The sequence below is a fragment of the Gasterosteus aculeatus genome, chromosome 6 (genome assembly GCF_964276395.1).
Source record: "Gasterosteus aculeatus chromosome 6, fGasAcu3.hap1.1, whole genome shotgun sequence".
NCBI lineage: Eukaryota > Metazoa > Chordata > Actinopteri > Perciformes > Gasterosteidae > Gasterosteus > Gasterosteus aculeatus.
In genome coordinates this window covers 1,751,244-1,777,982 of record NC_135693.1, presented here as the reverse complement: position 1 = coordinate 1,777,982, position 26,739 = coordinate 1,751,244, and the positions used below count along the sequence as shown (strand labels likewise).

Below are 26,739 nucleotides of genomic sequence, written 5' to 3'. Positions count from 1 at the left end.
TAGTGTTTGTCTCTCTGTCCTCTGAGCAGCTGTTACCGTGGTAACACACCTGCTGTCTCTGTCTGTGCATCACAGCTGTTCCCCATCAGCTGATCACTGCAGTCTGGCAGGACCTGAAGGTATTCGGGTCTTACACGGGACATTTTGGGAACCTAATAACAGGATTATAACCCTGCATATCTTTTAGCTAATAACTTTAAATGAATACACTGTTTATCAGTCTTGCTTGGCGTTTGGCAATTACCTAAATCACCTGTTCCAGTTGTGGGAGGGGCCGTGAGCAAGTACAGGTAGATTTCAAACAGACATTGGAGACAATCACTGTTTTCCCCCTATTTAGTGTATAAAGTAGGCTCTTAATAAGCCGATGGGCCTTTTTATCTTTCTGCTGTGTTGAAGGCAGTGACACGGTGATCGGTCTTGGTTTGTTTTAGTCCTTTTATTTGCTGTGATTTGATTGGTTTCTTTGAATTGTTATTCTTTGTATTTTGTGACTATTTACCTTTTAAGGTTAACACCTTTACACTGACCTCCCGAATGTTACAAGTTAGTCCCACATGTCTATTGTCTTTGTTGGTTTTGTTTGAGATATTAAGTGAACAGTATTTAAACTCTTTCTGGCTAATTTGAATAGTTTATTCTGGCTCTACCACTAACTACTACCACTACCACTAATTTCACTAGACAAGTTTATTTGTATAGCGCTTTTCATACACAAGGCAGACTCAAAGTGCTTCACATCATAACATTTCATACAATAGTGTGAAATAAAATGCAGGAATTAAAATACAATTAAAAACAGCAAATAAAATTATAAATTAAAATCTTATTTAAATTGTTTAATTAAAGGCAGAGGTTAAAAGTGCAATGTAGGTAAAATTTAGCAGAAGGCGAAGCTACACTACACATACTACTATACTACTACTACTACTATCATGTCTGTATTTTCAGCAATTTTTGAAATCCATTTCAGCTTTTCTCATTTCTGCATTTTCAGCTGTTTTTAATTTTAGCTTTCAGCTTTAATCTTTCAGCATTCCAACGCGTTTCCTAGTTCCAGAAGTGCTTTGGCTGATAATATCTTACATGAAATAAACTCCAAACAAGCATTCGCAAACTGAACAAAACAAACAGATTGAACGAGGGGCAAAACAACCCGATTCATCGAACCAAACTAAGATTAGACCGACGAAAGTAACGTCTGTGATCGTCAAATCCGCCTCCGATAAAAGTCTCAGAGACGTGACGTAGGGTGATGCTGTGCACGAGCACCAGAAAGTACCACTAGGTGCTGCTGCACTATTTATATTGAGGTATAAATATGAAAGCTTGCTAGATACGTTGCTATTATTGTAACAGCTATGCAAGGATTACCTGATGCCTCTTGGAAGAACATGTGCTGTTGATGCAGAATGTGTGTGTGCGTCTAACCAGGCTACTTGTATGAAGGTTCATTTCATTTAGCCTGGAAGATTCATAGGAAAACTGGGGCTCATCTGCAATTATTTGAGATATTATTAACAGTCGGCGCTGAATGAGTTGTGGCAGAGAGAGAAAAGCCGATCTGTTTCATAAAGGTGCTGCTCGGTTGTTCACCTGTACTTGAATACAGTTCCCGACTATCGTGGTGACCATCCGGATGCACACGGGGGAAATAAAAACGATTACAGATACATGATGATGAATGAATGAATAAATAAATGAAGTAATGGATTTCTAAACTGCCGCTGTTGTTTCTTACCTTCGTCTTCAGATTCCTCGTCACCGCCGGCCCCCCGGGCGCCCTCTTCACGGCTCAGGCCCACCGGCGGCTCGGTTCCACCATCGGGTTTGTTCCTGGAGGCAGATTGTGTCGTTAGTTCTTGCAGAGCGACAGTGTGGCATTCCTAGTTCATACATGATGGTAGAAGGCAACTTGTATTGGCTGCTAGCAGGAGACACATTCCAGTCAACACGCTGCTCGTGTTAATCAATCGTATCATTTTTCAAGACTTTAATTCACAATAGTTTTTTAATTTAATGAATTGTTAGTGAAAACATTAGTTTGAATCATTTACTTAGTTATACAGTTAAGAGGAGGTGTTTGTTTTGTTAGCTGGTAAAAACTCCAGATAATGTGTCAATAGTCTCATTAATGAATGTACCCTTTGACCTTTTCACAATCTAATTAAAATCTCTCAGTGGATGTGGATTCAATTTGTGACCAAACCCCCCACAGAGATATTCCGTTTCACTCGGGAATAAGTCGCCCGCCAGATGGTCAAGTAGAGCCAATCGCACTCTCATTTCACTGGGGCTTTAAATAAGGTGTCAGCAGTGAGACGGGCGTGTTACTTGTGTATCGGTGTCACATGCTCCAGGTCCGTGATTCTCATGAAGGGTTTGTGGAAATAGTGCAGCTGCAGAATACAGGCCAACAGGAAGAAGCCGGGGATCAGAATGCTGCTGAAGAGTTCAGACAGAGCAAACGTCTCCAGGCCCACCGCTGCCAACCTGAGGAGGACCGAACGCACTTTTTAGTTTGTGTCTTTCAACCACTATATTTTAAAGCTGAAAGAGAACAGGCGCAGATACTTTAGGGAAAGAACGTACTGCTCCTCGGTGAAACCAGTGAAGTTCCTCCAGTATCCAGGGAAGTCTTCGAACTGGAAGGTGTAGATGGATATCAGCACCAGCATGGTGTAGGCCACCACGAGCCACCAGAAGAGCTTCAGCAGACGTCTCCACAGAGAATAGTACACCTGGGGACAGGGATCTTCGATTAATACACATTTGGGGGAATTCGAATGTAAGTCTGAAGAGCGTTGACAACAACCCCGTTAAAACTCAAGAAGCAAGAAACTAGAAAAATACTGAGGCTCCACTGGGACATAGTTCTGGATCAGAATGAGTGTTAACGATGAAACACCAGGCGGGACTGGTCCATTGCTCCGTGAGCCGGTTCCTACCTGATACAGACACAGGCAGATCAAGAACAGCAGCATGTAGACGATTTTGTATCCAACAAGCTTTCCAGCAAAGGAGACCATGATGAACATCCCTCCGCACACATAGATCCAGTATTTTGCCCAACAGCCCATCACCATGCCTCCTAGGACCTTCAACACCGACTCCTCACCAGCCCCCCCTTGACCGGAGAGGAAGGAAAGCAGTTAGATGTTGATGTCGAACGATCAAACCGGGCCGAGCGCGCAGACTAATCGCATCAATAGTCTCAGGACAGTGGACGTGACGAGTCAGCAGTTTGAGCGATGTGAGACACAATGGGGGCTTGGGTGCCGTGTGTGTGTGTGTGTGTGTGTGTGTGTGTGTGTGTGTGTGTGAAGGACATCTGACCTCCTGTGGTGACCTCCTGCAGTGGTGTGTTCATTTTCCTCTTCCTGCTGAAGTTTTCCTTCACTGACTGACGCACTAAAAGCCAGAAGGTCAAAGTAAACAGGAGCTGGAGGGAGAGGGGGGGGGGGGGGGACGGGGGACGGGGGGGGATGGGACGGAAGGGAAATAATGAAATCAAATCAAATTCACTGGATTTTTAAAAGTTGACAAAAAGCATGCAGCAGATCATGATGGGGAACATTACTTTGCAGCAAATGTCATTTAAATACTGGATTTGAATAAAAATAAACAGCCAAGTTGTTTATGTAAACTTGGAATATTATTTACAGATGTGAGATTATAGATGTGAGAGTTTATCCGCAGCTCTGTCTTTGGCTCTTGTACCACATTTAATCTGGCATAGAAGCTGCTGTATTAAGTTTACAGTGCTGTGCGAAGAGATGCGTCCTCCTATATTTACTCTTCCTCCAGTCAGTAATGACAAATATAGTCTCTATAGTGTCTGATCGTACCATAGCTCCCAGTCTCAAACAGGGGTGTTGGGCTCTGTCCAGTCCCAGTTGTCTCAGACTCATGGTGCCCACGGTGGTGGGAAGCTCGGGCCGGAGCTCCATGGCCCAGACGTACTGCAGGCAGCACAGAGCCAGGCCGTAGAGCAGGATGAACGGAGAGCACAGGGTGGCTGCGTGCCGCCTGCACGACAACGCGGCAAACAGTGAGCAGCGGGCGCTGGAATCAACTTACAACTCCATGTGGGGCTTTGATTGGCCAACACAAGGAATGCATTTAGGAATCTCCTGATCCGATCACATATATGAGCATCCACAGGGAGAGTGACATGTAGCACCGTGCAGCTACCTGGCCCGCAGCATCCAGATGAGACACGCCCACAACAGCAGCACAAAGGTCAGCCAGCTGTGGTATGTGATGCTCCAAACCTGGACAACATGGACACAGCGCGTGAGGAACGAGTGGAGGCAGTCTTGTGTTGCTGTTTAGTCCACTCGTCACAGTAGCGATCGGCATGAAGAGACAGGATGTTACTACGAGCAGCTTTCCTCTGCGTTGATGCCTCCGTCTGTGGACTAAAGTGTTGGGAGACCTTTCTTTGAAACTTCTGATTTTACGCAGAATCCAAACCGAAGCCCAAGATGACAGTTAGGAATGAATTGACAATATTTTGCTGATTGTTTTATTTACCTCATCAGTATTAAATTGAGACTGCCTCCTCAAAATGTCGTTATTCACTGTACTCATGACGCAGACGGTAAGGTCGACTGCATTGGTCGTCTATGAGTGATGAACTAATATTCTAAACGTATGAGATCGTGGATTATTGTTGATAATTACCATCATGGCTATGAGAGCACAGACGTAGCTCTGCTGCATGACCACCTTTCCCAGCAGGAAAAAAGGGCTTTCGCTCTGCTGGGGGCCACTGGGAGGGCCACTGGGAGCACTGGGAGGGCCACTGGGAGCACTGGGAGGGCCACTAGCATCTGCCAAAACAACAATCACCTTAATACATGAAACGACACATACAATAAAAGAAGAAGCGAGCAGTGAATTGATCAGGGAAGTCAGTGCCGGACGGAGAGCAGAGGAGCAGTGGAATGGAAAGAAGATGCTTGTGGCAGTGACAGCGTGTGCACGCGGCTCTGCAGGCTGCACACGTGTGTTAAACGCACACACGCTGGTTCCTTCGTCACCAACCTGTCTGATGAACACACTGTTTTCTAGACCTGTCAGATGTCTTCCTCAGATGTCCCTGCCTTCCCACATCCAAGCAATCCATTTCAGGGAAAACCTGGTTTTGACATTGACGTCGTCTTTGGGGTTTCTGTTTCATATCTAGTTTGAAAAAAAATGTACTTGGAAATGTACTGCAAATATGATCGGCCCAATTCCAGTGTCCCCCTAAAGCCTTAAACCCTGAACCCTCAGTGTCCCCCTAAAGCCTTAAACCCTGAACCCTCAGTGTCCCCCTAAAGCCTTAAACCCTGAACCCTCAGTGTCCCCCTAAAGCCTTAAACCCTGAACCCTCAGTGTCCCCCTAAAGCCTTAAACCCTGAACCCTCAGTGTCCCCCTAAAGCCTTAGTAACGCAGTAACTCTGGATCTACTTCATCTGGACAGGAGCCCCTGAGAGTGTGCTGATGTGTAACCATCAGTTTGTAGGTTACTGGTGAAGAAATAAATCAATTGCATGAAAAGAAATCCCTAACGGTATCAAGACACATGTGTGTGGACAGTACTCATGGACACTTTTACTCTGATAGAGTGAAGACAAACTACTCTGGAAGAGGTCTTAGTGCCGTCTCATGTCTGCATTCTTTTCCCAAGTCCGGCTCTGGTGAACCTGTTGGAATCGTCTGATGTGTCAGAGCGACGGCTCCCGTAGCGGGTCAAGTGTAAAATGAGCCTAGAAAGAGGGCAGAAGGCGCTGAACGGTCGCTGAGGCGCGTACGGTGGCGGCAGGACGCATCTCGCTCATTACAATTCAGAATGTGATGAAGACGTCAAAGGGTGAGGGGCACTTCTGGTTCGTGGTTATTTTACTCTGCAGTGGGGTTTGTCTGGGAGAAGTGGTACGGATATCTCTGTGTTCAGCGTCCTCTCGTCTAGAGATTCAACGCCTCGCTTTTCTCCTCAGCGTCAGTGGGAAGTGGACATGCGCCTCGCCGGGTGCACGTCTCCGGACTCATTCGCACAACACGTTTTCTAACTTGTTGTGTTTGGAACATTTTCATACGGATAAGTGGAGATTGTAGCCGAGACTCTAATGTTTAAACTGTTAATAGATTTGTCTGTGGGGGGTGCAGGATTTTCCTGTTGGCCCATATGAGAGAGACTCAACTAACAAATACAGCGTTCATCAAACCTGATGACTTTCCCCAAATTGTCAAATGATTTCATAACCATCTAAATAACCATGTAATGGCATGCACTTGTATGCTTAAGTTACACAGATGGAGAATGCAGCATTTGTTACCCAGATCTGGCTCCTTCCCTCCAGCCGTTTCTGCAGCCGTGGACAGCAGCATGAGCTGAAACAGACAAGCACGCATCTGTGAATGCAGTTGAGGAGAGAATGGGACTTTTCACATCATTTCATTCCACTCGCTAAAACTCCAGTTTTCCATTCTCATTGACGTTTCTTAAAGAACATTTGAATGACTTAAATACAGACCGAGATGAGTATTTACCTCTGTGTCATCTTCATAATCCTTTTCCTGTGGACTCAATGACCTTAACTCCAGCATCTCCTCATCTTCTATCTTGTCCTGCTGCTTCCCCCGCTGGACACAGAAATATGGAAATAAACACCTTTATCAGAAACCGTTTTTGTTGTGACTTGTCTTTTCTATCTGCATCTGGCTTCAAAGGCAAAACAGTGGAAACAATCTATAATACAAAAGATTTATTTAGTGATGTAAGAATTGCTTCAAAATCGTCTTGCTATACAAAGACCAGAACGGAAGTACGTTCACACTCTCAGAATTGTTCTTATTTACCAAATAAAGACATGTAACATATGCAACTATGCTTTGACAACAACAAACTTTAAATTAGGAATTATGATCAAAGAACAAGTCAATGGGAGTAACAGATGATGAGGAAGTAGCAGATACCTGGTTGGGTGTTTCACGGCACCCCGTCTTGAGAACTGTTACTATGGTGATATAGAGGAGGAACAGGATTCCCGGGTTGACGTAAACTGGCCAATCGTGATCAGCATTAAGATTAAGGTCATAGGGTGAAGAGCAGTTTCCTGGAATGATGATGTCCTTCAGACCAAAGAGTCTACACAGGAACATAAATGAAGAAATGAGAATAAAAAGAGTTAGAAGATTTGGGGATAAAGACAACAGGAGCTAATGACAAAATCAAATTCTAAATGCTGTTATGGTCTGCTGGTCCTACGGCGAGGGCCAAATAGGGTCAAGGTTGCTTAAACGGGACAGAGGGCGCATTGGTTAAATATATTCAGGGAGAATCCATTATATATGCACATGTAGCAGAGCCAGATGTTTGGACTCTTTTCTTGGCTTTTGCATCAGTGAGACGACTCCCCTGTGGGTATTCCTTCACCTCCATGAACGTCTAGAACGCGGCGGTGGAGACGTGGTTTCCTGGTGCTTTGTTTCTCACAGAAAGCTCTCAGTGCATCACATGTGTCTGAGGTTCATGCAATGCGATATCGCCCATAAAAGGCTGCTCGCATGGTGGAGTCTCGCTTTGTGCTCGAGCACATCGCTCCATTCAGAAAAGCCAAGCTGGCTCAGGTGATGGAAGCGTTATAAAGTCGGCTCATCTCTACATTATTCGTTTGGTAAACGATGACTCGTGTGGGCCGATCCACATATCCTGTTCATGTTCTTGGTCTGGTCTGGTTTCATCCTGTGCCTTCCTGCCTTTGACGTGTTTGCTTCATCTCTCTCCGTCACGTCTCATTCTGTTCTGTACTTTCTCTTTCTTTTTTTGTTATTTGCCTCTCCTCTCGTTTTTCTCCACATCCTGCCTCTGTGTGTTTTCCACCACTGTGGGGATAGAATCCACTCAGCTAACCCTCCATGGTGGACCTGAACCCTTTGTTCCCTGTCCTGTGTGTAACGTTCCACGTTTCCACATCTTTTCCTGTTTCTTCTAGTTTATTGCCTGATCCCTTCCTGATTTGTGTTCCTGTGCTGACTACCTACCTGTTACCCAAATCTGATCTGTTAGTACAGCCCGTTTTTCTGCCCGGCTTGTGCGATTGAATCATGTTTTTTCTCTCTTTCCACGAGACGTAACAATTTCAATATAGTTTCAAACAGGAACAAGGACCCAAAAGGACCAAATGCAAAGAGAAACGAAACATCTGCTTTTTGTGGCGAAAACATTGGAGAGAAGTACTACTTCTAACAATACTAATAGGGTTGGTATTTAAAAAAAAATGAAAGGAATCATGTTAATGCTGCTTTGAGGTGCGCTCTCTTTCCCACTTGGGACTATTAAGGATGAAAACAGAAAAAATATGATTTTACTCGGGTTGTATTTTACATGTTGAGATGAGATAAATGTTTATCAAAAGCTAGAATGAAATTTGTCAAATATTGATATGTTAATATACAGCAAGAAAATAATACACCATCTGAACAGATCAGTCATTTTATTTTATTATGGAGAGGGTGAGGTTTTACCTAATAGCAGAATGCTGCACTACTCGTTCATCTTTCTGCCTTTTAGCTCAGTTTTATACGTCAGCTGTTCATCTACCTGCTCGCTAGTCGTTCCAGTCCAGAAAGAACACTCTCCTTCTCTGACATACACATTCTGTTTCCCTCTCTTTAACCTCACACGCACATTACGCATTGCAAGCTACACACTCTATTAATAGGCATTAATGGTTTCCTGGGAGGAAGGAACATGAGCTTCAAGCCCAAAGAGCTCCGCGTGTGTTCGAAGTGTGAAGACAGCTAGGAAGATGGGGGCAGTGAAGAGGCATCACTGGGTCATCACTAGAGGAGTGTCCCTGAGGAGTCAGTCACTGAGGAGTCAGTCAGTGAGGAGTCAGTGAGGAGTCAGTCAGTGAGTAGTCAGCTAGGAGTCAGTGAGGAGTCAGTCAGTGAGAAGTCAGTGAGGAGTCAGCTAGGAGTCACTGAGTAGTCAGTGAGGAGTCAGTGAGGAGTCAGCTAGGAGTCACTGAGTAGTCAGTGAGGAGTGAGTGATGAGTCAGTGAGGAGTCAGTCAGTGAGGAGTCAGTGAGGAGTCAGCTAGGAGTCAGTGAGGAGTCAGTGAGTAGTCAGTGAGGAGTCAGTGAGGAGTCAGTCAGTGAGCAGTCAGTGAGGAGTCAGTGAGGAGTCAGTGAGGAGTCAGTCAGTGAGGAGCAACTGAGTAGTCAGTGAGGAGTCACTGTGTAGTCAGTCAATGAGGAGTCAGTGAGCAGTCAGTCAGTGAGGAGTCAGTGAGCAGTCAGTCAATGAGGAGTCAGTGAGCAGTCAGTCAGTGAGGAGTCAGTGAGCAGTCAGTCAATGAGGAGTCAGTGAGCAGTCAGTCAGTGAGGAGTCACTGTGTAGTCAGTCAATGAGGAGTCAGTGAGCAGTCAGTCAGTGAGGAGTCAGTGAGCAGTCAGTCAGCTAGGAGTCACTGTGTAGTCAGTCAATGAGGAGTCAGTGAGCAGTCAGTCAGTGAGGAGTCACTGTGTAGTCAGTCAATGAGGAGTCACTGTGTAGTCAGTCAATGAGGAGTCAGTGAGCAGTCAGTCAGTGAGGAGTCAGTGAGCAGTCAGTCAGTGAGGAGTCAGTGAGGAGTCAGTCAGTGAGTAGTCAGTCAGTGAGAAGTCAGTGAGGAGTCAGCTAGGAGTCACTGAGTAGTCAGTGAGGAGTCAGTGAGGAGTCAGCTAGGAGTCACTGAGTAGTCAGTGAGGAGTGAGTGAGGAGTCAGTGAGGAGTCAGTCAGTGAGGAGTCAGTGAGGAGTCAGCTAGGAGTCAGTGAGGAGTCAGTGAGTAGTCAGTGAGGAGTCAGTGAGGAGTCAGTCAGTGAGCAGTCAGTGAGGAGTCAGTGAGGAGTCAGTCAGTGAGGAGCAACTGAGTAGTCAGTGAGGAGTCACTGTGTAGTCAGTCAATGAGGAGTCAGTGAGCAGTCAGTCAGTGAGGAGTCAGTGAGCAGTCAGTCAATGAGGAGTCAGTGAGCAGTCAGTCAGTGAGGAGTCAGTGAGCAGTCAGTCAATGAGGAGTCAGTGAGCAGTCAGTCAGTGAGGAGTCACTGTGTAGTCAGTCAATGAGGAGTCAGTGAGCAGTCAGTCAGTGAGGAGTCAGTGAGCAGTCAGTCAGCTAGGAGTCAGTGAGGAGTCAGTGAGGAGTTAGTCAGTGAGGAGTCAGTGAGGAGTCAGTCAGTGAGCAGTCAGTCAGTGAGGAGCAACTGAGTAGTCAGTGAGGAGTCACTGTGTAGTCATTCAATGAGGAGTCAGTGAGCAGTCAGTCAGTGAGGAGTCAGTGAGCAGTCAGTCAATGAGGAGTCAGTGAGTAGTCAGTCAGTGAGGAGTCAGCTAGGAGCAACTGAGTAGTCAGTGAGGAGTCACTGTGTAGTCAGTCAATGAGGAGTCAGTGAGCAGTCAGTCAGTGAGCAGTCAGTCAGTGAGGAGCAACTGAGTAGTCAGTGAGGAGTCACTGTGTAGTCATTCAATGAGGAGTCAGTGAGCAGTCAGTCAGTGAGGAGTCAGTGAGCAGTCAGTCAATGAGGAGTCAGTGAGTAGTCAGTCAGTGAGGAGTCAGCTAGGAGCAACTGAGTAGTCAGTAAGGAGTCACTGCGTAGTCAGTCAATGAGGAGTCAGTGAGCAGTCAGTCAGTGAGGAGTCAGTGAGCAGTCAGTCAATGAGGAGTCAGTGAGCAGTCAGTCAGTGAGGAGTCAGTGAGCAGTCAGTCAATGAGGAGTCAGTGAGCAGTCAGTCAGTGAGGAGTCACTGTGTAGTCAGTCAATGAGGAGTCAGTGAGCAGTCAGTCAGTGAGGAGTCAGTGAGCAGTCAGTCAGCTAGGAGTCAGTGAGGAGTTAGTCAGTGAGGAGTCAGTGAGGAGTCAGTCAGTGAGCAGCCAGTCAGTGAGGAGCAACTGAGTAGTCAGTGAGGAGTCACTGTGTAGTCATTCAATGAGGAGTCAGTGAGCAGTCAGTCAGTGAGGAGTCAGCTAGGAGCAACTGAGTAATCAGCTAGGAGTCACTGTGTAGTCAGTCAATGAGGAGTCAGTGAGCAGTCAGTCAGTGAGGAGTCACTGTGTAGTCAGTCAATGAGGAGTCACTGTGTAGTCAGTCAATGAGGAGTCAGTGAGCAGTCAGTCAGTGAGGAGTCAGTGAGGAGTCAGTGAGGAGTCAGTCAGTGAGTAGTCAGTCAGTGAGAAGTCAGTGAGGAGTCAGCTAGGAGTCACTGAGTAGTCAGTGAGGAGTCAGTGAGGAGTCAGCTAGGAGTCACTGAGTAGTCAGTGAGGAGTGAGTGAGGAGTCAGTGAGAAGTCAGTCAGTGAGGAGTCAGTGAGGAGTCAGCTAGGAGTCAGTGAGGAGTCAGTGAGTAGTCAGTGAGGAGTCAGTGAGGAGTCAGTCAGTGAGCAGTCAGTGAGGAGTCAGTGAGGAGTCAGTCAGTGAGGAGCAACTGAGTAGTCAGTGAGGAGTCACTGTGTAGTCAGTCAATGAGGAGTCAGTGAGCAGTCAGTCAGTGAGGAGTCAGTGAGCAGTCAGTCAGCTAGGAGTCAGTGAGGAGTCAGTGAGGAGTTAGTCAGTGAGGAGTCAGTGAGGAGTCAGTCAGTGAGCAGTCAGTCAGTGAGGAGCAACTGAGTAGTCAGTGAGGAGTCACTGTGTAGTCACTCAATGAGGAGTCAGTGAGCAGTCAGTCAGTGAGGAGTCAGTGAGCAGTCAGTCAATGAGGAGTCAGTGAGTAGTCAGTCAGTGAGGAGTCAGCTAGGAGCAACTGAGTAGTCAGTGAGGAGTCTCTGTGTAGTCAGTCAATGAGGAGTCAGTGAGCAGTTAGTCAGCTAGGAGTCAGTGAGGAGTCAGTCAGTGAGCAGTCAGTCAGTGAGGAGCAACTGAGTAGTCAGTGAGGAGTCACTGTGTAGTCATTCAATGAGGAGTCAGTGAGCAGTCAGTCAGTGAGGAGTCAGTGAGCAGTCAGTCAATGAGGAGTCAGTGAGTAGTCAGTCAGTGAGGAGTCAGCTAGGAGCAACTGAGTAGTCAGTGAGGAGTCACTGTGTAGTCAGTCAATGAGGAGTCAGTGAGCAGTCAGTCAGTGAGCAGTCAGTCAGTGAGGAGCAACTGAGTAGTCAGTGAGGAGTCACTGTGTAGTCATTCAATGAGGAGTCAGTGAGCAGTCAGTCAGTGAGGAGTCAGTGAGCAGTCAGTCAATGAGGAGTCAGTGAGTAGTCAGTCAGTGAGGAGTCAGCTAGGAGCAACTGAGTAGTCAGTAAGAAGTCACTGCGTAGTCAGTCAATGAGGAGTCAGTGAGCAGTCAGTCAGTGAGGAGTCAGTGAGCAGTCAGTCAATGAGGAGTCAGTGAGCAGTCAGTCAGTGAGGAGTCAGTGAGCAGTCAGTCAATGAGGAGTCAGTGAGCAGTCAGTCAGTGAGGAGTCACTGTGTAGTCAGTCAATGAGGAGTCAGTGAGCAGTCAGTCAGTGAGGAGTCAGTGAGCAGTCAGTCAGCTAGGAGTCAGTGAGGAGTCAGTGAGGAGTTAGTCAGTGAGGAGTCAGTGAGGAGTCAGTCAGTGAGCAGCCAGTCAGTGAGGAGCAACTGAGTAGTCAGTGAGGAGTCACTGTGTAGTCATTCAATGAGGAGTCAGTGAGCAGTCAGTCAGTGAGGAGTCAGCTAGGAGCAACTGAGTAGTCAGCTAGGAGTCACTGTGTAGTCAGTCAATGAGGAGTCAGTGAGCAGTCAGTCAGTGAGGAGTCACTGTGTAGTCAGTCAATGAGGAGTCACTGTGTAGTCAGTCAATGAGGAGTCAGTGAGCAGTCAGTAAGTGAGGAGTCAGTGAGGAGTCAGTGAGGAGTCAGTCAGTGAGTAGTCAGTCAGTGAGAAGTCAGTGAGGAGTCAGCTAGGAGTCACTGAGTAGTCAGTGAGGAGTCAGTGAGGAGTCAGCTAGGAGTCACTGAGTAGTCAGTGAGGAGTGAGTGAGGAGTCAGTGAGAAGTCAGTCAGTGAGGAGTCAGTGAGGAGTCAGCTAGGAGTCAGTGAGGAGTCAGTGAGTAGTCAGTGAGGAGTCAGTGAGGAGTCAGTCAGTGAGCAGTCAGTGAGGAGTCAGTGAGGAGTCAGTCAGTGAGGAGCAACTGAGTAGTCAGTGAGGAGTCACTGTGTAGTCAGTCAATGAGGAGTCAGTGAGCAGTCAGTCAGTGAGGAGTCAGTGAGCAGTCAGTCAATGAGGAGTCAGTGAGCAGTCAGTCAGTGAGGAGTCAGTGAGCAGTCAGTCAATGAGGAGTCAGTGAGCAGTCAGTCAGTGAGGAGTCACTGTGTAGTCAGTCAATGAGGAGTCAGTGAGCAGTCAGTCAGTGAGGAGTCAGTGAGCAGTCAGTCAGCTAGGAGTCATTGAGGAGTCAGTGAGGAGTTAGTCAGTGAGGAGTCAGTGAGGAGTCAGTCAGTGAGCAGTCAGTCAGTGAGGAGCAACTGAGTAGTCAGTGAGGAGTCACTGTGTAGTCATTCAATGAGGAGTCAGTGAGCAGTCAGTCAGTGAGGAGTCAGTGAGCAGTCAGTCAATGAGGAGTCAGTGAGTAGTCAGTCAGTGAGGAGTCAGCTAGGAGCAACTGAGTAGTCAGTGAGGAGTCTCTGTGTAGTCAGTCAATGAGGAGTCAGTGAGCAGTTAGTCAGCTAGGAGTCAGTCAGTGAGCAGTCAGTCAGTGAGGAGCAACTGAGTAGTCAGTGAGGAGTCACTGTGTAGTCATTCAATGAGGAGTCAGTGAGCAGTCAGTCAGTGAGGAGTCAGTGAGCAGTCAGTTAATGAGGAGTCAGTGAGTAGTCAGTCAGTGAGGAGTCAGCTAGGAGCAACTGAGTAGTCAGTGAGGAGTCACTGTCTAGTCAGTCAATGAGGAGTCAGTGAGCAGTCAGTCAGTGAGCAGTCAGTCAGTGAGGAGCAACTGAGTAGTCAGTGAGGAGTCACTGTGTAGTCATTCAATGAGGAGTCAGTGAGCAGTCAGTCAGTGAGGAGTCAGTGAGCAGTCAGTCAATGAGGAGTCAGTGAGTAGTCAGTCAGTGAGGAGTCAGCTAGGAGCAACTGAGTAGTCAGTAAGGAGTCACTGCGTAGTCAGTCAATGAGGAGTCAGTGAGCAGTCAGTCAGTGAGGAGTCAGTGAGCAGTCAGTCAATGAGGAGTCAGTGAGCAGTCAGTCAGTGAGGAGTCAGTGAGCAGTCAGTCAATGAGGAGTCAGTGAGCAGTCAGTCAGTGAGGAGTCACTGTGTAGTCAGTCAATGAGGAGTCAGTGAGCAGTCAGTCAGTGAGGAGTCAGTGAGCAGTCAGTCAGCTAGGAGTCAGTGAGGAGTCAGTGAGGAGTTAGTCAGTGAGGAGTCAGTGAGGAGTCAGTCAGTGAGCAGCCAGTCAGTGAGGAGCAACTGAGTAGTCAGTGAGGAGTCACTGTGTAGTCATTCAATGAGGAGTCAGTGAGCAGTCAGTCAGTGAGGAGTCAGCTAGGAGCAACTGAGTAATCAGCTAGGAGTCACTGTGTAGTCAGTCAATGAGGAGTCAGTGAGCAGTCAGTCAGTGAGGAGTCACTGTGTAGTCAGTCAATGAGGAGTCACTGTGTAGTCAGTCAATGAGGAGTCAGTGAGCAGTCAGTCAGTGAGGAGTCAGTGAGGAGTCAGTGAGGAGTCAGTCAGTGAGTAGTCAGTCAGTGAGAAGTCAGTGAGGAGTCAGCTAGGAGTCACTGAGTAGTCAGTGAGGAGTCAGTGAGGAGTCAGCTAGGAGTCACTGAGTAGTCAGTGAGGAGTGAGTGAGGAGTCAGTGAGAAGTCAGTCAGTGAGGAGTCAGTGAGGAGTCAGCTAGGAGTCAGTGAGGAGTCAGTGAGTAGTCAGTGAGGAGTCAGTGAGGAGTCAGTCAGTGAGCAGTCAGTGAGGAGTCAGTGAGGAGTCAGTCAGTGAGGAGCAACTGAGTAGTCAGTGAGGAGTCACTGTGTAGTCAGTCAATGAGGAGTCAGTGAGCAGTCAGTCAGTGAGGAGTCAGTGAGCAGTCAGTCAGCTAGGAGTCAGTGAGGAGTCAGTGAGGAGTTAGTCAGTGAGGAGTCAGTGAGGAGTCAGTCAGTGAGCAGTCAGTCAGTGAGGAGCAACTGAGTAGTCAGTGAGGAGTCACTGTGTAGTCACTCAATGAGGAGTCAGTGAGCAGTCAGTCAGTGAGGAGTCAGTGAGCAGTCAGTCAATGAGGAGTCAGTGAGTAGTCAGTCAGTGAGGAGTCAGCTAGGAGCAACTGAGTAGTCAGTGAGGAGTCTCTGTGTAGTCAGTCAATGAGGAGTCAGTGAGCAGTTAGTCAGCTAGGAGTCAGTGAGGAGTCAGTCAGTGAGCAGTCAGTCAGTGAGGAGCAACTGAGTAGTCAGTGAGGAGTCACTGTGTAGTCATTCAATGAGGAGTCAGTGAGCAGTCAGTCAGTGAGGAGTCAGTGAGCAGTCAGTCAATGAGGAGTCAGTGAGTAGTCAGTCAGTGAGGAGTCAGCTAGGAGCAACTGAGTAGTCAGTGAGGAGTCACTGTGTAGTCAGTCAATGAGGAGTCAGTGAGCAGTCAGTCAGTGAGCAGTCAGTCAGTGAGGAGCAACTGAGTAGTCAGTGAGGAGTCACTGTGTAGTCATTCAATGAGGAGTCAGTGAGCAGTCAGTCAGTGAGGAGTCAGTGAGCAGTCAGTCAATGAGGAGTCAGTGAGTAGTCAGTCAGTGAGGAGTCAGCTAGGAGCAACTGAGTAGTCAGTAAGGAGTCACTGCGTAGTCAGTCAATGAGGAGTCAGTGAGCAGTCAGTCAGTGAGGAGTCAGTGAGCAGTCAGTCAATGAGGAGTCAGTGAGCAGTCAGTCAGTGAGGAGTCAGTGAGCAGTCAGTCAATGAGGAGTCAGTGAGCAGTCAGTCAGTGAGGAGTCACTGTGTAGTCAGTCAATGAGGAGTCAGTGAGCAGTCAGTCAGTGAGGAGTCAGTGAGCAGTCAGTCAGCTAGGAGTCAGTGAGGAGTCAGTGAGGAGTTAGTCAGTGAGGAGTCAGTGAGGAGTCAGTCAGTGAGCAGCCAGTCAGTGAGGAGCAACTGAGTAGTCAGTGAGGAGTCACTGTGTAGTCATTCAATGAGGAGTCAGTGAGCAGTCAGTCAGTGAGGAGTCAGCTAGGAGCAACTGAGTAGTCAGCTAGGAGTCACTGTGTAGTCAGTCAATGAGGAGTCAGTGAGCAGTCAGTCAGTGAGGAGTCACTGTGTAGTCAGTCAATGAGGAGTCACTGTGTAGTCAGTCAATGAGGAGTCAGTGAGCAGTCAGTAAGTGAGGAGTCAGTGAGGAGTCAGTGAGGAGTCAGTCAGTGAGTAGTCAGTCAGTGAGAAGTCAGTGAGGAGTCAGCTAGGAGTCACTGAGTAGTCAGTGAGGAGTCAGTGAGGAGTCAGCTAGGAGTCACTGAGTAGTCAGTGAGGAGTGAGTGAGGAGTCAGTGAGAAGTCAGTCAGTGAGGAGTCAGTGAGGAGTCAGCTAGGAGTCAGTGAGGAGTCAGTGAGTAGTCAGTGAGGAGTCAGTGAGGAGTCAGTCAGTGAGCAGTCAGTGAGGAGTCAGTGAGGAGTCAGTCAGTGAGGAGCAACTGAGTAGTCAGTGAGGAGTCACTGTGTAGTCAGTCAATGAGGAGTCAGTGAGCAGTCAGTCAGTGAGGAGTCAGTGAGCAGTCAGTCAATGAGGAGTCAGTGAGCAGTCAGTCAGTGAGGAGTCAGTGAGCAGTCAGTCAATGAGGAGTCAGTGAGCAGTCAGTCAGTGAGGAGTCACTGTGTAGTCAGTCAATGAGGAGTCAGTGAGCAGTCAGTCAGTGAGGAGTCAGTGAGCAGTCAGTCAATGAGGAGTCAGTGAGTAGTCAGTCAGTGAGGAGTCAGCTAGGAGCAACTGAGTAGTCAGTGAGGAGTCTCTGTGTAGTCAGTCAATGAGGAGTCAGTGAGCAGTTAGTCAGCTAGGAGTCAGTGAGGAGTCAGTCAGTGAGCAGTCAGTCAGTGAGGAGCAACTGAGTAGTCAGTGAGGAGTCACTGTGTAGTCATTCAATGAGGAGTCAGTGAGCAGTCAGTCAGTGAGGAGTCAGTGAGCAGTCAGTCAATGAGGAGTCAGTGAGTAGTCAGTCAGTGAGGAGTCAGCTAGGAGCAACTGAGTAGTCAGTGAGGAGTCACTGTGTAGTCAGTCAATGAGGAGTCAGTGAGCAGTCAGTCAGTGAGCAGTCAGTCAGTGAGGAGCAACTGAGTAGTCAGTGAGGAGTCACTGTGTAGTCATTCAATGAGGAGTCAGTGAGCAGTCAGTCAGTGAGGAGTCAGTGAGCAGTCAGTCAATGAGGAGTCAGTGAGTAGTCAGTCAGTGAGGAGTCAGCTAGGAGCAACTGAGTAGTCAGTAAGGAGTCACTGCGTAGTCAGTCAATGAGGAGTCAGTGAGCAGTCAGTCAGTGAGGAGTCAGTGAGCAGTCAGTCAATGAGGAGTCAGTGAGCAGTCAGTCAGTGAGGAGTCAGTGAGCAGTCAGTCAATGAGGAGTCAGTGAGCAGTCAGTCAGTGAGGAGTCACTGTGTAGTCAGTCAATGAGGAGTCAGTGAGCAGTCAGTCAGTGAGGAGTCAGTGAGCAGTCAGTCAGCTAGGAGTCAGTGAGGAGTCAGTGAGGAGTTAGTCAGTGAGGAGTCAGTGAGGAGTCAGTCAGTGAGCAGCCAGTCAGTGAGGAGCAACTGAGTAGTCAGTGAGGAGTCACTGTGTAGTCATTCAATGAGGAGTCAGTGAGCAGTCAGTCAGTGAGGAGTCAGCTAGGAGCAACTGAGTAGTCAGCTAGGAGTCACTGTGTAGTCAGTCAATGAGGAGTCAGTGAGCAGTCAGTCAGTGAGGAGTCACTGTGTAGTCAGTCAATGAGGAGTCACTGTGTAGTCAGTCAATGAGGAGTCAGTGAGCAGTCAGTAAGTGAGGAGTCAGTGAGGAGTCAGTGAGGAGTCAGTCAGTGAGTAGTCAGTCAGTGAGAAGTCAGTGAGGAGTCAGCTAGGAGTCACTGAGTAGTCAGTGAGGAGTCAGTGAGGAGTCAGCTAGGAGTCACTGAGTAGTCAGTGAGGAGTGAGTGAGGAGTCAGTGAGAAGTCAGTCAGTGAGGAGTCAGTGAGGAGTCAGCTAGGAGTCAGTGAGGAGTCAGTGAGTAGTCAGTGAGGAGTCAGTGAGGAGTCAGTCAGTGAGCAGTCAGTGAGGAGTCAGTGAGGAGTCAGTCAGTGAGGAGCAACTGAGTAGTCAGTGAGGAGTCACTGTGTAGTCAGTCAATGAGGAGTCAGTGAGCAGTCAGTCAGTGAGGAGTCAGTGAGCAGTCAGTCAATGAGGAGTCAGTGAGCAGTCAGTCAGTGAGGAGTCAGTGAGCAGTCAGTCAATGAGGAGTCACTGTGTAGTCAGTCAATGAGGAGTCAGTGAGCAGTCAGTCAGTGAGGAGTCAGTGAGCAGTCAGTCAGTGAGGAGTTAGTCAGTGAGGAGTCAGTCAGTGAGCAGTCAGTCAGTGAGGAGCAACTGAGTAGTCAGTGAGGAGTCACTGTGTAGTCATTCAATGAGGAGTCAGTGAGCAGTCAGTCAGTGAGGAGTCAGTGAGCAGTCAGTCAATGAGGAGTCAGTGAGTAGTCAGTCAGTGAGGAGTCAGCTAGGAGCAACTGAGTAGTCAGTGAGGAGTCACTGTGTAGTCAGTCAATGAGGAGTCAGTGAGCAGTTAGTCAGCTAGGAGTCAGTGAGGAGTCAGTCAGTGAGCAGTCAGTCAGTGAGGAGCAACTGAGTAGTCAGTGAGGAGTCACTGTGTAGTCATTCAATGAGGAGTCAGTGAGCAGTCAGTCAGTGAGGAGTCAGTGAGCAGTCAGTCAATGAGGAGTCAGTGAGTAGTCAGTCAGTGAGGAGTCAGCTAGGAGCAACTGAGTAGTCAGTGAGGAGTCACTGTGTAGTCAGTCAATGAGGAGTCAGTGAGCAGTTAGTCAGCTAGGAGTCAGTGAGGAGTCAGTCAGTGAGCAGTCAGTCAGTGAGGAGCAACTGAGTAGTCAGTGAGGAGTCACTGTGTAGTCATTCAATGAGGAGTCAGTGAGCAGTCAGTCAGTGAGGAGTCAGTGAGCAGTCAGTCAATGAGGAGTCAGTGAGTAGTCAGTCAGTGAGGAGTCAGCTAGGAGCAACTGAGTAGTCAGTGAGGAGTCACTGTGTAGTCAGTCAATGAGGAGTCAGTGAGCAGTCAGTCAGTGAGCAGTCAGTCAGTGAGGAGCAACTGAGTAGTCAGTGAGGAGTCACTGTGTAGTCATTCAATGAGGAGTCAGTGAGCAGTCAGTCAGTGAGGAGTCAGTGAGCAGTCAGTCAATGAGGAGTCAGTGAGTAGTCAGTCAGTGAGGAGTCAGCTAGGAGCAACTGAGTAGTCAGTGAGGAGTCACTGCGTAGTCAGTCAATGAGGAGTCAGTGAGCAGTCAGTCAGTGAGGAGTCACAGAGTAGTCAGTCAGTGAGGAGTCAGTGAGCAGTCAGTCAGTGAGGAGTCACTGTGTAGTCAGTCAATGAGGAGTCAGTGAGCAGTCAGTCAGTGAGCAGTCAGTGAGGAGTCAGTGAGGAGTCAGTGAGGAGCAACAGAGTAGTCAGTGAGGAGTCACTTAAAAATGTGCTTTTAAATGATAAGCAAATGGATGATTTATTTTCAGTATTATCCGATGTGTGTATTATAATCACCTTTGTAACAAAACCAGCTAAATCAAACTTAAATAAAATGTTTGAGAAACAAAAAAGTACACCAAGAGAACGGGTGTCTCAGGTGTCACAACTAAGACCATAAAACTGATTTACGGCAGTCACCTGTTGTACAAACATGGACATTGTCAGAAAATGTGGCTCCGCCTTCTCAGCACGCAGTTGTGACGCCTGCTACTGAGCTGCCACAGATTTACTGACGACCGCCACAGACTTGCCAGTTTCTCGAGGAGGATCTCGGCCCTGCTGTGAAAAACTGTCTGCAGCTTTCTTCCATGCTGTAATCTGACCATCCAGTCAACTTTTGTCTACAGTTATAGACACCAATGTTGGGCAACAAACATGAATACCGGGCGTCTGAGAACCACCTTTTGTAACCAGCAAGAAAACTGCCCAAGCACAGTAGGGGGGATGTTCTTTCGCTTTGCAGTGACTCATGAGTATCTAAAGCTGATCATAAAAGTGGTGTGTAGTCAAGCTGACACCCCCAGACACCTATATACTATATACATAGTATTCTCAGCATGGTAATGAAGTGGTTGAAATCACTACATCAGATGATTATGACATTCAATCAATACTAGTGTACTGAAATACACCTCATTGTAGTTCAAACATTGCATGGTTGCATGCACAGTGGGCGGGTCTTACCTGGCCCACAGGCTGCGTGGGGGGAACAGGGCCTGGACCAGCAGACTCTGGTACACATACAGACAAACCATGTGACCAGCCGTGAAGAAGCCCACCATCACACACAGTGCGTTGAAACCCAAGTGACTGATGGGAAGGTGGCACGCCCACCATGTGCACACGCCAATGAAAAGCAGGAAGTAGATGGCTGAGAAGGCCGAGGGCAGCGTGATGCCTGGGAGGAAGAAGGACGACGTCAGATACTTACAGAAATGGTTGGAACTTATTTGGTAGCATTGTTTGGTAGCACCTTGTGTTTATGCATATTTATCATTTTGAAATGTCTCTAGAAATGAATGTGTCCGTGTCCCTGTGTTGTGTAACATGTGTGAACCTGAGGAAGTGCTGTTGTAACGCAGATCCTACCAGCCAACGCCAGCAGGCCGATGGCCAACATCTTCCAGAGGTCCCGCAGCACTTTGCGAGCTTTGGTCTTCAGGCGCTCAGCCAGCTGCTTGGCTCTGGTTGCTGTGGAAACGTCCTCATCAGGGTCACCAGGTAATGAGCTTTTTTCTCCATCTTCATCTTCTGATGCCTCTTTCTCTTCATCCTCCTCATGCTCCTCCTCATCTGTGTTTTCTTCTTCTGAATCATCTTCAAGCTGAGGTGGGAAAGGAACCGATATGAAGTTAGTTATCATAGTACACGGCCGTCTCACATTCGATTATGTTTTCTTCATTTAATGACCGTGCAAGTGCAGTGACTGCACAAGAGTGTACGTGACATGCAAGAACAATAAATACATCTACAAATACACAAAGCCAGAAGTGCACCCCTAGTCATGGAATTATAATACGTGTAATAATGTTTAGTGCTAGAATTGTAGTTTGTGATGTTAGATATTGGTTATTACATTAACATGTTAGATGAAGTGAATGCAATTTCAATCAAACACAAGTTATAGTCATTTAAATCATATAAACACTGTACACATTAACATTCTGTCACAATGTGATGTTAAAACCTGGGGACGGATGCCAATTGCTGTCCTTTATGGATTTCTCCCAATTTTATCCCCAAAGAGTGTTTTTTGGGAGTTTTTTCTCCTGTCAGGTAATAAAATGAACAACTTCATGTAAGGCAGCCGACTGAGGCAAATGTCTTAAGAATTGGACCACATGAACTGTCTTAGATCTTATGATGAAGTATGATGGACGGTGATCATTAATGATGTGTTGTAATGAAAGTGTACTAGTTATAAGATGAAGACTTAAACGATGTATGCTTTGTTATATTCACTCATTGAGGCATAAAGCCAACTGAATCTACATTGAATGTGTTGCATTAGAATGTGAGGGACAGACAGGACAGAGAGGTTTCAGGTTACAGCTGCAGCTTCACACCTTGATGTGAAGGGGACAGTCCAGGAGGGGACACTCTGAAGAAGAAGCCAATGACATTCAAATGCACCCAAGAAGACACCTCAAGAGTTTTCAAAGGACCAAAGCGGGGAAAAGGACTGTTAGAATTCTCCTGCAGCCGCTTTGATAAGTCACTGTAGACTTGCTCAGAGGATTCTCTATTTCGCAAAATATTTTACTGTTCGCTTTGTATTTCACTTTGTAATTGCATTCCTTATAACGTTGTTTAGTTATTAAATACTTTTTGACTTTTGAATTTAAGCAAGCTGACTCTTTTGATTCTTCGTTTCCGGCCGGGACGAGAACAAAGGAGTGAGGCCGCCCTCGAGAACAAAACCACTATCCGTGAATACCTTCTAAAATAAATTAAAGCAATTTGTGAATATCTTTCAAACAGATATTTTATCTATTTTTTATTAGACATTTGTTGATCTTAATTATTTGTTTGTTGATCTGATATTGAGAAAAATAACAAAGCAAAATGTTATTTCTGTTTTGTATTTTACGGACCGAAGTCCTGTTCATTACTGTGAACCATACTGTGCTAAAGGAGGATTTATAAGATGTCATTGAATACGTTGAAATGAAACCAGATCAGAATTATAACAGTTTGTTCTAATAATATTGGGAAGTTTTGATTATAAAAAATTATTAACAATGGGTCTGAGACTTTGAGGTGTAAACAATGAAGCATATGCATCTAATCTCATGTGTCTCCTCCCTGATAATCTCCACATGGGATTGGAAGCAGACTTTCCCCTGTTCCTCTCTGCCGGTGGAAGGTCTGGCGGTGGGAAGACGGGATATCACAGCGTCTTCGCTGCTGCTCCACAGCCGGCAGCATTTTGCTCTCTCGCGGTGAAACTGTATGAACGGGATAGGACGGACAGAACCCCGAGACTGGCTCATGTCCCCCGGTTCTTAAGCATTTCTCGTCTGCTCATTTTGTATTTTAACGATCAAGTGGTTTTCGGAATGGTTACTTAAGTAAATTAGGCTTACGACCCTGATCACCCGGTAACTTTCTTCATAAAACAGCTCAGCCACATATTTACTCAAAGGCCGGGTAAGCGTTGAGTTTTCCCAGCACCACGGTGACCCCTGGGTCCGCACTGTATCACAGTCTTGCGTGCATGCACACGCCTCACCGATGTAATGTTGGCAGCCGCCACCGTTTCTCTGTTCCTGACCAATCTGCTGCAAAGGACGAGCGTTGTCAAGGCAACAACGCACACACCCAGGTCAGGAACCAGAAGGCGTAACACACTCCAAGGGTCATCCAGAGGAAGCCTACAAGACACACACATGCATATGTCAAGGTCATGGGAGTTCAAAGATATATACATATATATATATATATATATATTCTACACGTCTCCTCTCTGTGATGGCAGATCATATTAAACTGGTCTCCTTTCTCAATGACCAAATATATGGGCATATCAAATTTGTACAGATCGTCTTGACGGCGGCATAAAACGTGTGCCTCACGTGTAACTTACCTGGACAGTCCTATATGTCTGCTTATGGTGTCCCATTGTGAACAGTTATCACCAATGGCAATGCTGAGAGGAGGATATGTGTATAGAAGTGTCTGGAAGCAGATATGAGCCAGTACAAATAGCAGACTGGTACAGAAAACCACTCGGATGAACCGTCCTGTGTGACCTGGAAGACAAAAAGAAAAGAAAGACAGGGATGGAGATGGATGCACTCAATGTACAGTCAAATGTCACATGAATACAGAATACGTGTCACACCGTGGTGAGGTCAAGTTGGGGTTTTCCCGTCTCCCTGCCTTGTCATTTCCTGTTTTATTTTATTTGAGTAATGAAAACTAAACGTATAAGACAATTGACAAATGATAATAATAATAGCGCCTTCCTCGGATTGTAGAACAATAACCAAACTGCAAATTGAGTTTTGTTATTGGTGTTCACTTAATGTGTCAAGAACTATTCCACTAAGAGTGAAAAGGGAAAGTCTGAATTCAAGCACAGGCTCAACATCCAGCTGTTATCACAATGCAAATGGACAAAGTAATCACAAAAGAAATATTCTCTCAACTAACCGTTTATTCAATTCTCAAGATGAGGTCACTAAAGCAACAACTATTATACAAAAACAAGACTACAATGAAAACAACTGGTAATCATTCATGTGGCGTGGTGTGTGTGTGTGTGTGTGTGTGTGTGTGTGTGTGTGTGTGTGTGCTTGTGTGAGAGTTTGACCCGAACAGCATGTATGTTTCTGACACACATTCCATTGCTATGTTTTCTGACCTTGTAATAATTTATTTGAGAATTTATATTTTTCCAGGATTTACATATATTTGTGTATTCCAGACGTCCCTTTGTACCTTTGCTCAAATTCAGAATCCAAATGCATCATTCAGCCATTATTTTGTTATTTATTCTTGAATATAGTTGGCTTGATTGTTTGGGTAATTGGATCACTAATTGGGTGATGCTGTGGGCAACTGGGAGTTACTTAGGGGCATAGTCGGGTGGGACCAGCATGCACCTGGGTGACAAATGTTTGAGACAGTGAGACAGCACTTTATAGGACGGCAGACAACCTTTAATGTATGTGTTTTGGATTTTATGGAATAAAGGCGAGACAAAGGAAAAGATCGCATCCCTGACTTTATGGAGATATTTCTGAGGACGCAGGCTTTAAGAATAATCACTATGGTTGAACTTAAACACTCTCGATACCCTCGTAACAGGAGCACTAAGCATAAGAAACGTATGCCTGAGTTGTAGTACTGATCACACTTGAACACACGCAGTTGATCTGTCTATTAACCCGAGCCCGACAGTGCTTTGTGTGTGTGTCTATGCATGTGCTTATGATCGTGTGTGTGCGTGCGTCAGGGTCTTGGCAGCCGGTGGGTTTTCCTTTAGGGGAACTCCCTGTTGCTCTCTGTTCCCCCCTTTCTCCCTTTAACTGTTGTCCCACCAAAATAAAAGTGTCTGTAGACTTTTGAATAAAGCAAGTGGATGATGGGAAGAGACGGAGGAATGGAAAAGGATCTATGAACTGGGACCAATGATTACAGGTCATTCCAACATATCTAATCGTCGGAGGGAGTATTCTCAGTGACTGTGTCCTAAATGATACCAAGGACGGAGTATTCATCTTCACTTATTTAAACTATATGACAATATGTAAAACTCCATTACATGGTAAAGCCCTGAGATGTTACGATGAAAATGTTATTTAAGTTAAGTACGAAAGTATCAGTAATATACTGTCACGGTGTGGTTCACTTCCTGTTATATTTTGTAATTTTCTGCCACTCGTGTCCCCGGGTAACTTCACTTCCTGCCTTGTCCCGTCATCCCCTGTGATCGTCTTAATAGTTTCCACCTGTGTCCAATCACCTGCACCTCCCTTGTGTATTTAAGCCGTGTGTCTCCTGTGTCACTTGTCGCGTCATTGTCTCTTGTTGTGGATGTCTGTAGTTTCTTGCCTGCTGTTTTTCCTCCCAGTTCCTGTGTTTTTGGCCTTTTGACTATTAAAGTCTTTTGTTTTCCTGACAAGTCTGCGTTTGAGTCCTGCCTCCCACCTGCATCCCTGACATATACTGAAAATATCAAAAGGGATTTTCTTATCATAGAAACATTGACCAACGTAGTGAAACACCATCTGCATTGGGTTTCTGTGTCCCTTTCCACCGTGTCTCCTCTGGTCTTGCTGTGTGTTGGTCGGGGGTGTGAGTGGGCGTCATCATCTAATCCACGGCTGTAGAACACAAACGCTGGCTTCCCTCCCTGTCCTCAGCACACTGTGCACAGCCGTAGCTGTGGGCTCCGGCCTAAGAAGTGTTTTTTGGAATTATTTTCTGTTCCACGTTCCTGTTAACACTCCCCAGTCAGTGAAGTCAGTCTGCCTGCCTCGCCAGCTCCTTGTTGGATCGGCACCAACAACAGTAACCCTCTGACTATCTCCACTGCCTGCTCAGCTTAACATTACAAACCAAACAGAACTAATCAAACCCAGAAAACAAACTCAGAGTTTTTGTACCATTGATTGAAGTCTCAAGGCTAATTTCTACTATGCAGTTGGTTAACAGAATTCATAACAATGCATCATATTCTCATTTTTGTACAGCTATACTTTATATTAGATACGTCTCTAAGAATTACAGTAGAAGTATAAAATTGCATGAAATGGAAACCTCAAATGTGCTTTACTTCATATAGCCAACAGGCAGTGACCCTTCTGGTTGCAGAAATGAGAAAAGGACCCTACTCTTGATTTATTCCCTCATTAAACATTGTAAACATGAGTTCATGGTCTCGATCTCTAGTTTCAAGTCCTCTTCAATGCAGCATGATGGTCATTTAGTAACTGATTTGAGTGAGACTGAGTTTTTGTCGAAGCACGCTAAGCCTTTCAGTATGTTTTGACTTCATGAACGTAATCTTTTGTTTGCCTGACTCTGCTATGATAATACGTAGTACGTGTGAGCCTTTCTTACCTGAGCCATTAGAAAAGGGTTCAATACAGCACTTGGATGAAATTGATTTGGAGTTAAACTCTTAATCATAATTAATACCGGTCGAGACAACAATCTAAGATTAAACAACACAGTGAACAGTAAAGAAGAGGCAGTGTGAACAAAGACAAGTAATGAAGTGAACTGAAACAAATTGGATGCTACAAATAGATGTAAATAATGGTGGTTTTAGTAGTTGAAAGCTAGTTAACAAAGAAAAAAAAAACAATACTTGCATACAATAAAAGGCAGTATTGAGAAAATGTGCCATGAATGTAAAATCCATTTGTAAATCATGGGGGTCATAAAAAAAAAAATCTATCTGACGGTGGTCCTATCTGACGGTGGTCCTATCTGACGGTGGTCCTATCTGACGGTGGTCCTAGCTGACGGTGGTCCTATCTGACGGTGGTCCTATCTGACGGTGGTCCTATCTGACGGTGGTCCTATCTGACGGTGGTCCTATCTGACGGTGGTCCTAGCTGACGGTGGTCCTATC

General features: G+C 46.4%; 1 protein-coding gene across 1 annotated transcript in view; it reads right to left on the bottom strand.

Annotated features, from left to right (window-relative positions):
• Positions 1-26,739, bottom strand: part of piezo1 (piezo type mechanosensitive ion channel component 1 (Er blood group)) — a 66,564-nt gene that overhangs the window by 26,434 nt on the left and 13,391 nt on the right. Inside the window, exons 3-17 of the mRNA XM_040178689.2 lie at positions 23,239-23,404; positions 22,885-23,026; positions 20,742-20,976; positions 20,337-20,550; positions 6,968-7,139; positions 6,542-6,634; positions 6,328-6,382; positions 4,687-4,835; positions 4,195-4,274; positions 3,849-4,029; positions 3,337-3,442; positions 2,949-3,127; positions 2,593-2,741; positions 2,335-2,493; positions 1,742-1,836 (exon numbers count right to left, since the gene is read on the bottom strand). Of these exons, the coding sequence (XP_040034623.2) occupies positions 1,742-1,836; positions 2,335-2,493; positions 2,593-2,741; positions 2,949-3,127; positions 3,337-3,442; positions 3,849-4,029; positions 4,195-4,274; positions 4,687-4,835; positions 6,328-6,382; positions 6,542-6,634; positions 6,968-7,139; positions 20,337-20,550; positions 20,742-20,976; positions 22,885-23,026; positions 23,239-23,404 (2,175 nt within the window). The remainder of the gene's footprint in view (positions 1-1,741; positions 1,837-2,334; positions 2,494-2,592; positions 2,742-2,948; positions 3,128-3,336; positions 3,443-3,848; positions 4,030-4,194; positions 4,275-4,686; positions 4,836-6,327; positions 6,383-6,541; positions 6,635-6,967; positions 7,140-20,336; positions 20,551-20,741; positions 20,977-22,884; positions 23,027-23,238; positions 23,405-26,739) is intronic.